This window comes from Rhinolophus sinicus, chromosome 14 (assembly GCF_057876585.1).
Source record: "Rhinolophus sinicus isolate RSI-liver-muscle chromosome 14, RSI-T2T, whole genome shotgun sequence".
In the NCBI taxonomy this organism is placed as follows: domain Eukaryota; kingdom Metazoa; phylum Chordata; class Mammalia; order Chiroptera; family Rhinolophidae; genus Rhinolophus; species Rhinolophus sinicus.
In genome coordinates, this window is record NC_142514.1 from 183623378 (window position 1) to 183641701 (window position 18324).

The 18324-nt window shown below is 44.5% G+C and overlaps 1 protein-coding gene across 3 annotated transcripts; it reads right to left on the bottom strand.

Annotated features, from left to right (window-relative positions):
* Window positions 1–7178: 7178 nt before the first annotated feature.
* Window positions 7179–17377, bottom strand: LOC109450384 (RNA-binding protein 4B). 3 transcript variants are annotated; one of them, XR_012497643.2, is made up of 5 exons: window positions 17238–17377; window positions 16128–16551; window positions 10286–10962; window positions 8472–8693; window positions 7179–7784 (listed from the first exon to the last, which is right to left on the bottom strand). XR_012497643.2 is itself a non-coding variant. In XM_019737622.3 (4 exons), the coding sequence occupies exons 2-3, from the start codon at window positions 16537–16539 to the stop codon at window positions 10295–10297; spliced, it is 1080 nt and encodes a 359-aa protein (XP_019593181.1). In that variant the 5' UTR covers window positions 16540–16551; window positions 17238–17377; the 3' UTR covers window positions 7179–7784; window positions 10286–10294. The 3 variants fall into 3 exon arrangements, 2 of the variants coding, with proteins under 2 accessions (XP_019593181.1, XP_019593179.1); XM_019737622.3 differs by lacking the exon at window positions 8472–8693; XM_019737620.3 differs by having other exon boundaries at window positions 7179–10962.
* Window positions 17378–18324: the final 947 nt, after the last annotated feature.

The following is an 18324-nucleotide window of genomic DNA, read 5'->3' on the forward strand; positions in this document are numbered from 1 at the left end:
CGCAGTATTATGCTGCAATACACTTTTTAAAATAGCTTGGGGTGGCTGGGGAGCTCAGTCGGTTAGAGCGTGAGCTCTGAACAACAAGGTTGCCGGTTTGATTCCCACATGGGCCAGTGAGCTGCGCCCTCCACAGCTAGATTGAAGGACAACGACTTGGAGCTGCTGGGCCCTGGAAAAACACAGTTCCCCAATAAAATTTAAAAAATAATGAAAAAATAAAATAGCTTTATTGGGGTATTCCTTTTTTACAATAAAATATCAATTTCAAGTACAGTTTGACATATTTTGATAAATTGTACAATTGTGTAACCATCACCACAATTAGGATATAGAACCTTTTTGTCACCCCAGAAAGTCCTTGCGCTGCTTTGCAGTTAATCCCATCAGCCCCTGGTGAAGTCTTAGATTAGCATTTTGACATAGTTGATTACTCTTCCTTAACATTTAATTCATTTGACTTCCAGGACACGACACTCGGTTTTCCCACCTTCTCCTTTTCCTCTGCTGATTCCTCTTCCTCTCTATGACCTCTTGATGTTGGAGGATCCGTAGTTCAGATGTTGGTCTTTGGTGATCCTGTGGATTCAAATACCATTCTGTGTACAAAAATTCCCAGTTTGTATCTAAGTCCAGATGTTGTTCCCAAAATCCAGATTCGTATCCTACTACCCAAGCTTGGGTGTCTGATAATTCTAACACAGCTTGTATAAAACTGAATTTCTGCTCTCCTCCCCCTTTCCTTCCCCCATCTCAGTTGATGGCAACTTCATCTTTCAGTTACTCTGGCCAAAACCTGGAGGGTTATACCCACATTCAACCTGATAGGAAGTCTGCTTGGCTGTCCTCAGGCTTCCTGACTGTTAGCAGCCTAGTCAGGCTGGATTTTTCACCTGGATTTCCCAAGTTGTTTCCTAATTGATCTCCCTCCCCACTCAGCATTTGCACCAGCTCTTCCTCTTGACAGTCCTTGAAGGCCTGTTTTGTTTTCAACAGATTTGGGTTTTCAATGTGAAAAGGAAGCTGACCAGTTTTCGGGGCAGTAAAAGTGAGGATAGGGGTCTGTCCCCTCTTTTCTCCATGCTCCTCATTTAGGTGGTGTCTCCAGTTCCCTTGGCTTTACCTACTGTCTAGAGTCTGAAGATTTCCAAATGTTTATCACCAGCCCCAATCTTGCTCCTCTGCTTAAGCAAGCAGTGTCTGGCCAAGAGGCCATGAAAGCTTGACACTTGAATCGGTACCCATGGTTCCTGGGAATTTGGATAACCCCTCATCTCTCCAAACGGGTACATGGAGTTTCTCTTTGAGGACAGTGGTCCTCAATAAATGCTACCAGTTGTCCAGAGGACAGGGGCAGAAGAGAAAAGAAAAACCTGATTGTTTAAGAAGTGACGGTGGGGGAAGACCTCTTGATGTTGCTGTTCCAGACATTGATTGGGTTTTTGCGTGTGCTGGAAACGACCCCTGTAGTTTTAACATGAAATCCACCCCTTTCATTTCCCTGGAGCCCACAACCCCTAGGCCAGTGACGCTGCTGATCCTGTAGCGTAAGCCCCCTACCCCATAGGGATTACCCAGCCCCAAGTCTCAGCGCCAAGGTTGAAACCTTGTTCTAGGTGAATTCATCACTTCCCTTGGCTTTGTATACCTTCTGAAGGAGCCGTACGGTGCTGTAATACTCATGGCGTTTTTCAGAAACGTGAAAAAGAATAATGTACTCATTTTTACTGATTATTAAATGATATTTTGGCTATATTGGGTGAAATAAAATACATTAAAAATACTAATTTCACCTGTTTTCATGTTGCTAAATATGGCAATTAGAAGTTTCTAAGTTACATAAGAGGTTCATGTTTTCGGGGATAATGCTGATTTAGATGCTGACGAATCAGATTTACATCTTTTGTCCCAAATGGCTCTACTCAAAATTCAGGGACCTAAAGACCTACAGTAAGTCCTCACTTAATGTAACAGTAGTTTCTTAGTACTGGCAAAACGATGTATAACGAAACAGACTGACATAAACGAGTTAAGTTCCTGCGCGTCTCATCAACGTTACAACAAAGCCAGCTTGAATGAGCATCTGCTGTACGTGAGAGTTCTTGGTTGTCGTAACACATCTCAGCTCTTACATCTGAAATAGAACTCCTGAGTCTCCCCGCTCCCAAATAACTTCCTCCATCTTTCCCATCTCTTTAAATGGCATTACCATCCACCTAGCTGCTCCAGCCAGATTCCTGGTGGTCATCCTTGATTCTCCCCTCACTTCTCACTCCCCCTCATCCCTTTTTTAGCACACACACAGAAAACGTTGCCACTTGTGTTCATGTCTTTGCCACACCAAAGTTGAAACCATACAATCACCCCCCCAGGACCACTGCAGTGGCCTGCCTTCTGGCATCTCTTCTTTTTTCCCCTCTCTCATCTGCCTTAAATTCAGTCTCCACTCGGTAGCTGGGATGATGTTAACTATAATAATCAGACTGTCATTCCATAACTTAGAACCTTTCACCAATGTCCCATTGTATTTAAAATAAAATGCCAATCCTCTCCCTTGGCCTAAAGCTCTTTGAAATATCTGGCCTCTGCCCCACACTCCAGTCAGGCCCTTTCCTCAACTACCTTTTTCTGACCATACTGGCCCTCCCTCTTTTGCAGATCTTGATAGACCACTTTCCTGCCTCGGGCCTTCTTTCTACCTGGAAGAACCTTCCCTTTGGTCACGGGCGAATTTCTTATCCTTTAGGTCTTAGCTTCAGGGTCAAGCTCACAGGGCACTCGGACAACCTCCAGCTACGTAGGTGCCGCTTGCCATTCTTCCCCATTATGCCGTTTGTGTATTTTGTGATACTTCCCCAGTTTTTCTTTTTTACTTACTAACTTTTCTTCACAAAATTTTAACCTCGGGGTTAAGGAATTGCCCCAATGCCTGGCAACTGCCTGACATATTAATAGGCGTTTAATAAATGTGTGTATGTCAGCATCATTTGAATGATGTGTTCCTCTTGGGGATCCCCTACCCTCTGCCCTGGCCCCCATCCATCCACTGCCTTAGCAGTCGCCCGTCAGTCATTGAGGAAACTGCCAGCACAGGACCCCGGCCTTGGGGCAGAACCCGGGGATCCACGGATGGCTGCTTAAGGCTGGAGACACCCCACCCATAAGCATCCAGAGGTCAAGAAAGGCAGAGGTGGTGGAACTGTTTGATAACCTAAAGAGCCCTTTAGCTTTGCGATCTGGTGATCCCTAAATGCAGAGCTTGAGTGGGTTTGTCTCTAGGTCCCACAGCTGGGCAAGAAATGGAAGGAGGGGAACAGGAATCTTTGAAGGACTGAAGAGGGAATGACAGCTATACCTCCCTGCACAGATAGTCCTTGATAGTTTGTTACAGATTTGTGTATTTGAGGGTCTACCTCGTCCATTGGTGAGCTCCAGGAGGGGTGAGACCCCATCTTTTGCTTGCACACTTGTAGTAACAGCCAATTGAATGCTTTACATTCACTCTGCACAACTCTTAAGAGGAAGGTATATATTATTTCCATTTTAAGAGGAAACAGGCCCAGAGATGTTAAGTAACATGCCCAAGGCCACAGAAAGGGCTTGGATTTAAGTCTGGGAGCCTGAATTTCAGCCACTAGTCTAGTGAGTGCTGAGGCCTGTGGCAGTGTGAGCTCTACTTCCGCGTTGGGGGTAGAACAATGTGGTTTGAATTTGGCCTGGATCCTCCAAAGGGCTGGCTAACCTAATACACTGCTGATTGAAATCCTTTTGCCAGAACTTCCCTCTTTCCTCTGGGGCCGAGCTGTCATTTCTTGCACTTCAGTTCTCATGAGCAGTAGAGCACAGCCCTAATCTTAAGGAAGCCCCGAGATGAATTCTTCTGACAAGCTGACTGCTCTTCCTAGGAATGCGTTTTTACTTCTCCCTCCCCCAGTCTCCTAGGGCAGGAGACTTTGTCTCTGAGGACCAGGTTTGTGAGCCAAATCCTGACAAGCCATGAAGCCAATTTTGGGCAAGTTGCTTCCCTTTTCTGGGCTACCTTGAACTAGCCAACCCTTTCCTGCCCTTCTGCCCACACAAACTGTGCAGGTCATCCATTACCCTGAGGGCCTCGTGTCTTTCTGTGCCAGGTCTCACTTCACTGTGTAGCTGCAAGTCAAAGGAAGAGGTGGATTGGAGGCCGCCGCAGGCCTCAAGGGCAGAGCGAAGCTTGGTCCAAGTCGGAGCTGTGGCTCAGTAGGTCTCCCCCTTTTCCCCTCCCTCGGGGAGGTGTTGCAGGACCCAGGGAGTTCTCAGACACCATCTAGGGGAATCTGCATGCTTTTCCCCCAGACAGCAATATTTAAATCATTTACTTAAATTAGGCTGGGGTGATTTTGTCTCCTACTTGAAGTGACGGGGGTGTGTGTCTATCTGTCCCCAGAAACCCCCTCAAAAAGCTGACTACTCAGGAAGAAATTCATTGAGATGGAAGGTCAGGGATGTTAAGTCTTCATTTTCTTTTCCCCAAACTGAGCCAGGCACTTCCCCTTGGCCTTCATCACCCCTCAAAAACATTTCACTCTCTGTGGACTGATAAGTCTGTTTCTTTTTCTTTTTTGGCCTGCTAACCAACTGAGAGGTCCATTTCTGTTTCAAAGGAGAGAAATAAAGTTTCAATCTTAAGGCATAAAGAGTAAGCTATAGTTTTGGTAGGAATGCATAATTGCCCTTCTCTGAACTCTCACAATGATTTTTACATTTCTCATAGTAAATAACCATTTTCATCGTTATCTTCCTGTCTCTCATCTGAGTGAGACCTTGTCTCCTCTCCTTTGCCCCATAGCACTAAGGGGTGCCTTGTGCAAAGCCCTTAGGTACTCCTGGCCCACAATAGGTGCTCAGCAAGTGGGAGGGAGGGAGGTGCAGCCCATCCCGTTATTTATAGCTTCAATTAACCTCAGGGATTTAAACCCCACCCCCTAAAATGCCCCCCCATCACGTGTTCTTATGCATGGTCCTCTTCCTGTCTGAAGTACTTTTTCTTCCTTTAAGACATCAACTCTGTTGGCTTCATTCGAGGAGAGGCCCATTATAAATCAGACAAATCTCACATTTATAATGTTACTCACTTTTGTTCCTCTCCAATCAGTGATCTTTTAAGAGAAATGAGTCTGATCCTGTTACCTCCAAACATAAAACCCTGTAATAGCTTCCAGTTGGTCTTAGGGTCAAGATGAAATTCCTTAATACAACTTACAAGGCTTTCATGAACTGTACCTGTAACTTACCTCTTCAGATTTCTTTTTGCCACAGAGCTCCTTTTCTGGTTCCTGACGGGCATCACTGGTCTTCACATGGCTTGGAATAGCAACACCCCTCTCCCCCACCCCAGGCAGTTACTAGTGTGTTTTCACAGCACTCTGTATAGGTCCCCCCATAGTGCTTAGCACAGATGCAATTAAGGATTGCTTCTCTACTAGGAACATGTCTCATTCACCACCCAAATCCTGGCTCACAGCAGGAATTCAAATAACTGAATGAATTCAGAACTTTTAGTGTGAGGCCTCATGGGACTCTGAAATGGCCCATGAGAAAAATGGTCTTGGTGAATAAAAGGGATTTTGTACCCACAACATGAAATTTCTCATTTAAGAACTGACGTTTCGAAATAAACACATTTGTTCCTACTCAACAGTTGTCTTACATTGGCTCAAAACTGCTTTCCCAGCATTCCCAATTTTGAGGGGAATGAAAGGGTTTTCAAAGGAAAGGATATTTTATATGATCCTACAAGGCTTTTTTTCCTCATAAGAAACTTATTTTACCGTCTAAACTATGCTGTCCAATACAGTAGCCACTAGCCACACGCGGCTAATTACATTATAAGAAATTGTTTTTCAGCTTCATTGGCCATTATTTCAAGTCCTCAATAATCACATTTGGCTAATTATAATTTAAAAAAACTCAGTCTCTCAGCTTCACTAGCCACATTTTAATTACTTAACCACAGGTAGCTGGTGGCTACAAATTGGACAGCACAGGTAAGGAACACTTCCAGTACTGCCCAGTTTTATTGGATAATGCTGATGTAGAACTGTTCTGCAGAATCCAGTCTTTTTTTGCTTGTCCTGACAGTGAGATAGAAGTCAGGACTATGTGAAATTACTGTTAGGTTAGCACAGAGCACCAGCAACACCTACATACTTATTTCTTTGTTCTGCCTGGTGTGTTGCAGATCAATCACAAGGAAATCCCAGGAACTTTGCTTTACTCTCCTTTTTGTGTAACAGAGACAGTCCTGTCCCCTTGGGGAATACTGAAGCTGAAATGGGCCTTGTGTACTGCCCCCACTAGATGGCGTGTGTGCACTGACAGGTTAACCTCTCTCTAGCTGTAGTCTGTTCCCCCCAAAAATCGGGAAATTTTTGCTTCACCTATGTCAAGATTATCTTAAAGTATAAAATATATGGGGAAATGCTATATAATTATAAACATTCACAGGTAGTCAGAATTTACATGTCAACATTTCCATATAGAACAATAAAACTTAAGTAGGGCTGAATCCATTGTTAAACTCATTTTATGGGGATCTAAGCAATAATACAATGTTCATAAAATTTTAGAGGACGCATTTCATTACAGAATGTTGTCACTGCCAATCATTAATACTCTTCTTGCTTTTTCTGCTCAAAATATGACATGTCTCCTGTCTTTTGATCCATCATAACTATCTTACTCATTTTAGCCAAAGTCGAATCCTAGCAAAATATTAACACCATGGGAAGCGAGAACTCTTAAAATAGTTTGTAAGTGAATTTAAACAAACATATACTATAAAGTCAAATGGAGTCAACCTGATAGGTCCTTGGTGATATTCTGGCTCCACCTTTTCCTGATGCAGGGTCCTTTCTCTCTGCAGGGCCCCCTTCTGTCACTACTAACCTGGTTTTGCTAGCCTTTCAAATGGAAAGTGCAGCTCTGGTATTTAGAAAGAAGGAGCGTATTTATCAATGTCTCAGGATGCTGGCTAACTTTTCTCAATCCTTTGCTGAGGCCACATTACCTACCTTATTAAATCCTTCCTTCTACATCTAAATTTCAGACATTGATTCACTTAAATTTTGTAGTTTGAGCACAACTGAGAAAGAACCAGAAGATACTGGTTAAATAACAGTCACACAAACATAAAAAGATACTTAAGTGTTAGAAACGTTTATTTGTCAAAATATTTAAAAAAAAAAAAGTGGGAGGAGTGGAGTAAAAACAAGGCTAAATTTCAGCTAATGCTGTACCACGATCACAGGTCAGACATAAAAAAACAAAACAAAACAACCCCCTCCCCCGCCCCGCAAGAAACCCCAATGGTCCTAGCAAATTCAGAAGATCAGCTTCAATGTTAGAGTCCAGAGCTAACAGAGAAGAGTAAAAGGTTGCTTGCCACTACATGGTCATTTTAAAGGGAAAGGAGATGTTGCAAGTGGACAGAGAGAAGGGCTCAACTCCTAAGGAAAGCAAGATAAGAGGGGTTCCACTGTACAGGAAAGGGGGTGTCAGCATAATCCTTACCTAGGGCTGCTCAGAGGCTGAGAATATAAGGAACAGAGTGAAAGGCTACAGAGACTTGTATCAGGAGGAAAGAAAAATTCAACTTAGAATTAAATTAAGAAAGAAAACATAGTTGGTCACAAACTCCTTTGTTTACTGAAACATGAAGCAATGGAAACATCCCGGCAAAGGGGACCGCGCGGAGCAAGTTCTCATATATGACCGCAGCCCGAGGGTTCAGTCCGCAATTATCCTACCTGAAAGAGAGCACAACACAAGAGGCTTACACAATGCCTGGAGAGCAGCTTGGCTCCGAGTACAAGGGCCCTGGTCCTGTCCTGCATTCCAGGGGGAAAAGAACAAAGAACAAAACAAAATCAAGTCAGACTGGATCAAACATATCCCATGTCATTACCCAGGAGTCTATTGTGACTATATAGGAATCTACTATAGCTACATATAGAACAAGAAGCAATCTATCTGGAAGACTGCTGCGTTGGTGACAAATACATCTTTCTCATTTTCTTAGCCATCTTTTAAGCAAGACAACCTCTGTGATACAAGGCTACTATCGCTGTAACAAAGGGCATACAGATATTATCAAGAACCGTAATTTAATTTTGGGGTCTAGAAAAAGCAGAAGATGCCAAAATCTCAAATGTGGCCAACTACACTATTCTGAATTTGTTTCATTTTAATCTTTCATAGTAAACAAGTTTTCAAAAATGACAGTCACAAGGGGTATCAAAGAGCGGTTCATTTACCCTCCAACATACCTACATGTCATACAGTCATAGATTTAGAGCCATAATTCTAGTAATCCCTCTAATTGACCACATTTCCCTTACCAAATGAAAAGAAGAAATCCTAAAATTCTCTAATTCTTCCATTGATGATGGAAACTCCAGACACCAATGGCTGGGGGAAAAAAAAAATTAACTCACACCAAGTTCCTCTACTTAATACAGACAAAGGGCCAAATCTTGGTCTTGATCTGTGCCAATCGACTTCAAAAGTTGTGACGTTCTTGAATCAGTTGTGCTAGGGTGAGACCCGAATTTGGATCCCCAACAGTTCTGGAGTATTTCATCCTGGCAGCCTCATTAACATCAGGCTCCTGGGACTGCAACCAACTCAGGGTTATTCAGTCCATTTGAGGTTCACACCTGGAAGGTAAGTTTCTTTAAAAGTCATCACTAAAAAGAGGTTAGTTGAACAACCACTGCTTGCAGTCAAAATTCATTTTAAAATACCTAGTCAATATCCTTTAAAGACCACATATACTAATTTAATATTTAACTTTGTTTCGAAACATTCCAGAGAGGACAGAAGTTATCTGATGATACCACCTGACTTCAGAGGTACATCCCACTTCATGGCAGATTCAGCTGCATTAAAAGTACAAATTAATGGCAGATTTCACACACTGAGATAATCTACTTCATGCGCATGAACACACACTGCTACACAATGGTCCCAGGAGACGCCAGTCTTGTCATGGTCATACAGGATAGAACTCATCACAAGTTCATGCTGTTTGCTTCTCACTATGAAAACGGCAAATCCCCATCTACACATACACCAAAGAGGGAAGTCAGGAACCCCGGAAACTCAGGGTACTAACTTGAACTTCGCTACCAGGTCTCCCTTTCAAGTGATTCTCAGTTTCAAGGTACAAGGACCACCATGAGAACAAAAGTTGTAGTCATGCCATTTCCACTCAGCCTAAGAGATTTACCAATCTCTAGAAACTCCTGATTCTTCTTACCCCTTCATCATCTTTTGGTATACATTTTCTGAAGTAGGAAACATTAAATTTCCAGGGTCACCGCTAATGGGATTTTATGCACATTAAAAACTACCTGTTTTATCTAGTTCTGTAAATGTTCCTCAAACAAGAAACAAAACAAAAATTGCTGGAAAAAACAGGAAGCATCAGGCTCTACGTGATAGCATCACTGTCTATGTAGAAATCTGACTTCGGTGCCCGTGGAGAACGAGCTGTTCTGGAATACTAGTAAGAACTCTGTGGGACAGTGGCATCAAAACATTCCTCTTTCAAGCCAGTATCTTAGAACGAAACACCTAAAATTTATAGGACTTTTATTTGACTTATAGGTATATATTAGAAAAGTTTCCTCTGCTAAAGGCTCATGACCTAAGTAGTAGTTTTATTAGCAAATGGGGAGTCTAAAGTTACAGTTCAGATTCTCACTGTGACATTCATTATTAACTCCTGAACCTGCACTCTTCAGCTTACACCACAGTGACTTTAGTGGAAAGAGAATAGGTTTAGGAGTCAGCCAGGCCTGAGTTGGAATTCTGGCTCAACCTCTCAATTACCAGATGACTTAACCTCTCTGAGGCTTAGTTCCCTTCTCTGTAAAAAAGAAAATATCTTAAAGGCTTATTGTGTAGATTAAATGATACAATATACACAGAAGGCACTCAGTAAATGTTAGTTCTCTTAACTGTTTCTGTAACCAAGATCTGCTTACACTTGATTAGAGAACAATATTCTAACAAACTGGGTTTGTTCTCTCAGAAGGATCAAGATGATTGGACTCGCCCTAAAACCTCCATAGGCCAGGTGGACCCCCAGCTTAAGCTAGAGGCCTATTTCAGACTGAAACATAACTTGTACCTTTTGGACACTCCTGTCCTGACAGCAAACAGGTGGCTTTAGCTCCTCTAGGCAGCATGGGTCTCTCTCAAGGGAACTAAACAGATCTCTTAGCCACACCCACCCCACTCTCACCTCTAGTCTTTAAAAGGCTGAGTACCGCGCTCGGTCCACATACTGCTCCCGCTCATACCGGGCCATGTCATACAGAGAATTCCGTGCAGCGGCTGAAGCCTGAGACAGCTCACTTTCTGGCCCATAACCGTAGCCCTCTCCAACTGTGGGGAGCACAGCTGCAGCACGACGAAGGGGGCTCCTGTCCCTTCCATAATAGGACGAAGTGGTGGCAGCGGCAGCAGCCATAGCAGCTGAGGTGGCAGCAGCACCGGAGTTCGGCAGCAGGTGTCTGTCGTAGGGATCCACAGTGGCGGAGTTGAGGTGACTGGTCACAGCTGAGCTCTGGACTTGAGGCAGATGGGACATGGTCTGTTCTGCGTAGTTGTACGCAGAAGCTGCTGCTGCTGCCGCCACTGCCTCGTAGGAGCGGACGCGGTAACGCTTATAGTAGTCGAGCGCTCCGTAAGCATCGTTGTAATACACGGACTCCCCGTAGCCCATGGTGTAAGGTGTACGCACTGCTCCATATTGCTCATTATACTGCTCGGTAAAGTCTGCCACGCGGCCCGAGCGATCTACCGGGCACTCTTTGGACCAGTGCCCCTCTTTCCCGCACCGATAGCAGCCGCTCTGGTCTCCCATCCCGGGCGCAGTCCTAAGCCGGCTGGTGGACAACTGCACGTGCATTCGTTTGCCTTGAGGAAATAGATATAAGATTTGCTATAACTCATCCACATTCTTTATCCTCCCCAAATGAAGTAAGCTAGTTGGCATAAGACACACATACATACACACACTCCTGAGACCCTATTTCAGCAATCCCCCCCCAAAAGAAGTTGAAGTTTTAATACAGGTTAAGAGCTAGAAAATTTGAGTCCTCAGAGACCAGTCAATACTTTCTTACGCGAGGAGCCCGGATTCCCTCCTACTTCTTTCTCCACAACTTTCCTTTCCCCCGCCCCAACACAGAAATTGAAAGTTTCCGCTTTTTATTGCTAAGACTGAAAAATTTTCACAATTCAAAACCTGCCAATTTTTCCAAATCAGATATCCAACAAAGCCCAGTTGTGCCAGATTTGGAAAGTGTCTTACCAACCTCTCCGATTTCCTCAGGGCCACGCAGGCCTGAGCATTCACTGCAGCGTAAAGACCACAGCGAACTTCTGTCCGTCTTGTCTCCTCCAGCCATTTTTGCGGTGTCACAGAAGGCTATGCTGGGTACACAAATCATGCCTGGCTCACCATCTGCTTTATCTTCAGTACATCTAGGAGTTACAAGACCCTCCAGATTTCAACCCACCCCCCCACTTTTTTCAGCAAAGGTGAATCCATGCCTACTGTGGAAAAGAAAACTACTTGACCAAGGTGTCTCAACGGGAAGAATTAGAAAGATCGCGAAGCAGTACTGGTTTCTTAGGGACAGTGTGTTCCCATGTAATGAAATGATCAGCATTTCATCCTAACACATGGCCTACAGTTCTTTATAGGGGGTCATCTCTTTGTTAGAAAAATGCACCATTTGCCTGAAGACCTCTGGGTACCCAAACAAACAAGCCACATCCATACTTCCAGGAAATGACCAGCATGAGGAACAGCTAAGAGAAGAAACAATCTTCGCCCTGGGCTTGTGTGCCACCAAGCCCAGGAACCCTTAAAGCATCCAAGGTCTTTAAAAGCAGTTTGAGAAAAAGAGTATTCTTGGCAGTATTTAGTCCCAAACTGCATTAAGACTTTGGAGATCAAGTCAATGCTTTTCAAATTGTAGCCAAAAGGCAGCCAGCACAGACATAGAGACGGGCTTCGCATCACTCTCAGAGGCTGCTCAGCGCAAATCCCCCCTCCGCGATCAGCAGGTGCTCTCTTTAACAGACCTTGTTCTGGATGCAGTTATGCGATAGGAGGCCTCGCGCTCCACCATTGGAAACAGCCCGATCAGGACGGCAGCCAGAGCAGCGCCATGCACTGACCCTGAGAGGGGAGCGGGTTAGTGTAGTATCACTTTAGTCAAACTCATTTCTGCCCAGTTTCTATGATTCCTACCACCCCATTTCTAGTAGTTGCTCCCTCCAACTTAAAACCCTTTCTTTAGCAAAAACAAAGGTGCTCAGCTTTGGACTTCCAGCTGCTGGCAGAGGCAGCATCCACCATCACCACGGATACAGTCAACAGATACCAAATGGCAATAGTTCTCTGAAAGCAGCATTTAGCCATCCCACTGTGTGCGGAGATTTAAACACTCCCATTTTAGTTCTTAGAATTTATGAAGGGCCACATGCTAACTATGCCTAGAACAGAAACACACAGATTTTTGCCCCAATTTGTATCACAAATTATCCCTATAATTTAGACTGGAAGACTACAAATTAGTTGGCTTTCAATCATGCATGGTGACATTAATGTGTGACAGACACAAACTGTGCTCCAATTCTGAAGTCGCAGTAACCATGACAATCTAAAAAGCAGCCAATCCAGAGGTTTAAAAGTACATTTTTAAGGAAAAAATTTCAATTTAACTTGCTCTTTACGGCCCAAGAACAAAACGCAGTGATTCTTGATGTTTTGTTTACTATATCCAATCTTCATGCCTGCTTTATTTAGAGTGGAACTCTGTTTATAAACATCTATGGCAAAATCTACCTCTATAGTAGCTGTGAAAAGGATTTAGTAAAATACTTTTACCTGAAACTAAAAGATCTGTAATAGAAGTGATGAGTTTTTTTCACACAATCTTTCCAAAGGTTGTAAACTAGGCTTTTAATTTAAATCTCCTAAAGTTCTTAATAATTGAAGAATACTGTCCTTCTCTATTACCTTAGGTAACCAACAACAAAGAAAACTGCAAGAAAGTTAAATTCTACCACTCTCCTATACTCGGAGAGGTCAAAAGTTTAATGATTTTCTGAGACCTCCAAAAATTACTGAAATGCGCTGCCAACATTTACCAGAAAACCAGCCCAATAAAAGTGTTTTCTTTTGAAAGCTAGAACAGAAAAGCGTATTAAAATGCTGAGGTGGGCAACGTGGGGTTCTAACTGCTGAGCTTCTACCCCATGCCAGGGTCCAGAGAAAGCTGAGGATGTAGCTGACATACAAGACTTCAATTTAATGCTTATTTACATACTGGGGGAAAGATGAGACACCTGAACTCTTACGTATTCCCAATTCAGTTCCTGAATTGTTAGTTGGGAACAGCTTCTTTAAGGTCTTCTTCAAACAGTCTGCTATCTCAATAGGGGTACAGTTTACTATGGTTTGTGTGGAGAGGAACCAGATCCTGAAAGACCCAGGTAAACTCAGGTTCTGCTACTTCCTGTAAGAAGTCATACAATGACAGCCATTAACATATAAAAGGTTCAAAAGATGCCCAAAGTGGCAGTCTTAAGGGTTACCTTTATTAGGTAGCTGAAAAGGCTTTATCGAAAAATGTGACAAGTTGGTATCTAGATTGTATTTTCTGTAAAACTGCGACTTTTCCAATGCTAAACTTTCTCATCATCTGGAGAAAAAAGAGCTAGTTATAAAAATGTCTGTGTGTAACTCGGAGTAGAGGGTTTTCTCCAGAGGGGCTAAGAATATGAAAACCAAATAAAGGATTTTTCTTTTCTAATGATGACATTTAAAAAAATCTAATGGATTACTGCATTAGTCAGATATCCACTTCCTAAAGTAATTAAACTTGCTTTATTAAAACACACTCCTTCTAAGCCAACGTTCCCCAATTACTGATTTCCATATACATACTTTTGCCCCATCCTTTTATTCAATTGTATATGAAAAAGTAAGGACCTGCAGTATTACACTACTAAAAGATCTCTGCACTTTGTACCTCACTTTAACTGCATTCTTTTTACACGGCTTGTTACCTGTCAAGAGAACCTCCATTTCGACCCTGCCACTATCCATTCATGATTCCCCCCCCCCCATCAAATGAAAATAATTAAGAATAGTTTTAAAGCTGTCTGATGTGCAAGCTTTCCAAAATAACAAAATAAAAACAAATGTAAAGAAGAAAAGCTAACTATCGCATTTTAAGTAAATTTCTAACCATAACAGAAACACACTCATTGTTGGGAACAAACCTTTCGTCACTTTTACTGTCGAAACACTTTCACATCTGTTACCCCTCATTCTAGCCTTACTACCATCCTGTGATGCGAGGGAGGCACCACAGGGATCATTAACTCTCTTTTATAAGTGGGGAAAATGAAGCACAGAGAAGTTAAAATACCTGTCCAAAGTCACATGACTTTGTAGCAAGTTATCTATAACATCTGCCCTACGCTTTAGACTCGCTAAATGCCAGGTCACTACTGGCTGAGGCCAGAGATATCTGAGGCACTATCTGCAATCTCCACTATTTACAAACTCTCTCACCCCTTTCTGGTCAACATCTCCTCTTCCATTTCTTTTCTGTTTCCCAGGTTTAGCAGAGGCCCCTTAAGTACTTAACCCTTTTAGTGGCACCCAGACAAAACACGGTGTTAGTTTGTGAACCTGAAAAGTGGCAGTAAATGTGTGATCCAAGATGATACTGTCAACAAAAAGAAGAGATTTTTCTTTTCCGATGTTTTAAATCTTATGGATCACTACACTGATCCGTAAGACATAAAAACTTGTAGAACAGCACTGTCCAACAGAACTTTGAGGATGGAAATGTTCCATATCTGCACTAAGACAGTAGCCACTTGCCTCATGTGACTTCTGAGTGCTTGCAATGTGTGCAGTACAACTGAGACAGTGATTTTTACGTTTTATTTAATTTCAATTTAATAGCTACATGTGGCTAGTAGCTACCGTATTAGTATAGTTCTAGAGTCCTCAGACAACCTCCTGTGGTAGTAATGACAACATATGTACCTTTATTATTGAGATCAACAGCATGTTATTTACTAGAATATCTTACCGGAATCTCCTCAGAAGAAGCAGGGCCATCATTCTCATTCATCCTAATATTTTTACAAATTTCTCTTTTCTCTTAGGAATAAATAAGAGGTGGAGAAGAATACAGACAGTCCCCGACTTACAATGGTTCCACTTTATGATTGTATGAAAGCAATATGCATTCTGTACTTCAAATTTTGATCTTTTCCCGGGCTAGTGATACCTGGTACTGTCCTCTTTGGTGATGCTGGGCAGTGGTGGCGAGCCACCACTCAAGTCGCCCCGATGATCACGAGGGCAAACAACTGATACTCTACAGTGTCATATTAAACGCATGTTTGATTTATGGTCTTTTCCACTTCCGATGGGCTTATCAGGACATAATCCCATTGTAAGTCGAGGAGCATCTGTAATCCATGGCATGGTTTTTGGCTGTGCTTGTCTAGTTCACAGGCTGAACAAATTTGAGCACTCCCCCAAATCCAGGTTCACCACCCAGATTTAGAATACAGGGGTTCCTCCAGATCTCCCCGTTCTTTTTTCCCACCACAACTCATCACCCAAGACAGTAAAAAGTATAAATCCTATGCATTTGAACTCTCAAATAGAAGGCTCTCTGGTCAAAACGAAAGAAACAGGTAAGCCACAGAATTTATCCTCCCTTTTCCCACGACGTACTCATTTGCCCAGGCAGGTTAAACTTCCAATAGCACTCAAATGAATGAAACCTAAAGGATCCAGTAACCCAGTTTGTGATTCTATGCCGTTGAAAATCTTGGCAAACCTGAAAAGGGGAAGTATTTGCTTCTCCAAGAGTTACTGCGCTTAAGAGTGGTAAACATACCATCTTTCTATTCTTTCCCGCTAAAAGGGAATGGAAGACACCACCCGGCCAGCCCCCTGGCCCTATGTTCTTGCCTGTGCCTTGAGCTAGATAGACCCCACTCAGTTCTGCCACCCAGACCCCAGAGCAGTTCACCTTGAAACTCTGTGTTGTCAAGGCCCCTGATGGCCTCTACCGCATCCTCTGCCCGCTCCATGTGTACGAAGGCATAATCTTTCACGATGTCACACTCGATGACTGGACCATACTCCTCAAACTTGGCCCGAAGCTCTTGGTTGGTACAGGTGGGGCTGATGTTGCCCACATGTAACTTGGTTGAAGCTTTGCTCTTATTCTTGCTGGCTTCCACGTTGATGTTCACCCCGTGCAGCTTGTAATGGTGCAGGTTGCGGATGGCATCCTCGGCCGCCGTCTTGTCCTCTATGTGCACAAAGCCGTAGTTCTTAATGATATCACATTCCAGCACCTTCCCATACTGCTCAAAGAGTGAGCGGATCTCCTGCTCGGTGGCCTCCCGGGGCAGGTTTCCGATGAACAGCTTCACCATTCTGACAAGAGCCTGAGAGGGGAGAAACAAGATTTCCACAAGTTAGGGGTGGAGCCGGCAATTCCAGCGCATTGCATTTGGTTTAATCCTCCAAAGAAGTTCCTGGCACTTTCAAGTCCCTCACACAGACATCCGTTATTTTTTTCTCAATTGAGAGAAAGGTTTGTGAAGGAGTAGTGTGAGCTGTGTGTGACACGCAAACAGGAGGTCGGGGGGCGGCAAGCATTGCATTGTCCATCATCTCCGTGAAATGAGGCACATTTAAGCAACGGTTAGTTAGCAGTTTCACGTCTTAAAATACTCTTTGGGGGGAAGGAAAGAGAAGAGCCCAGGCAGGAGGCAAGAGGCACATATCTGAAAGTCCCTGGTCACAAGATTTTGGAGGGAAATCTGTGTAGCTCTCCTCCGTGAGGTATCACCTATGAAGCTACTCTAAGAATAAAAAGGCTCCTTTCGCCCCAATCCTGGACCCCCCCAGCCTCCCAACCTCCAGCTCCTTCGCCCCAACAAAGACTCGACTCGACCCCTGCCCCGCCCCCTCCGGGGACCCGGCCCCGCCTCCTCCCGTTGTCTTCCCGGGACCTCCCGCAGCCAGAGGAGAAACCCAAATCTGGGGCCATCCTCGCCCTCCGAGGCCCGGCCTGGCCCGCTCCGGCCCGCCCTCGAGCTCCCCACACACCCACAAGACCCCCTCACACCTCCGGGCGGCGGCGGTGGTGGCGGCGGCTCCCGCGTCAGAGAGAACCCTACAAAATGGCGACGGCCGCTCGAGCCTCGGCGCGACCGGGCCCTATCTCGCGCGCCAGCTCACGCACGCGCGAGTGTGCGCTGGCTCTCCCCTCCCCCTCGCAGGAGCCGGGCGACCAATCCCACGGCCGCATGTAAATTGTTGCCCGGGGCTCAGCTCCCAGCTGCCCCGATTCAGGGGCGGGGCCAGCTGGTGACGGCGCTGCGGAGCGGAGGTCCGCCCGCCCCCAGCCCGGGTTAGCCAATCACCACCGTGGAAGGGGTGGGGGGCCGGCGCTCACGCGTCAGGAGGGGTCCAGACGCAACCACTGCCTTAGTGAAATGAGAAGGCCGGGTTGTCACTAACCATCACAATGGGTGGTGCTGTAGGGCCTGCCGCAACGGGGGTTAGGGGCCGGCAGCTGATGAGAAAGGGTTATCTCACTGGGTTCCCTAAAAGGGAGCTTACTTAGCGGGCTGGCCAACCTCTATGGCAGCTTGGGACATTTAGAAATACAGACGAGCCACATTTTAAGCGAATCTAGTCATTTTTTGTAGAGCTTTAAACATCATCTAAAAATTTTTCATTGCAAACGTGTTATTTATTGGTAAGGAAACTGATAACCAAAGATGGCAGAGCTGGGATAGCCCTAGGAGGCATTCTACCCAGGATACCCTTAGTCATGTTTTGTTTGCTCGTGCATGTACGTGGGCTGGTTTCTCTCTTTAGCTGGAGTATAAGAACTCACGGTGTGTCCGTCACAGTTCCTGGTCCATGGTGAGCACGCCAAGGGAATACTTGGTGCAAAGGCCTGGACAGGTCCCTTGATTTGGGTGTGGGACAGGGTCTCCACGTCCACACCAAGCTGCTGGAGGACTAGGCACTTGTGATTCTCGGGGCACTTGCTAGCTTTCAAAATTCAGCTGTGGTTCAAGGGCACCCCCTGGTGGCAAAAGGGAAGCTATTAGGTGGATTACTCACTGTCACCCTTGAACAAAGAATAGACGTTTATAGAGATTGATGGACTGAGTTTATCTCTGAGTAAAGCATGCCAGGGT

Excerpts from the sequence above, each read along its gene's own strand:
- LOC109450384 (XM_019737622.3), bottom strand. The coding sequence starts at position 16,539 with ATGGTGAAGCTGTTCATCGGAAACCTGCCCCGGGAGGCCACCGAGCAG. Across the intron at positions 10,963-16,127 it reads TGACAACACAGAGTTTCAAG|GCAAACGAATGCACGTGCAG; the intron begins GTGAACTGCTCT and ends TATTTCCTCAAG.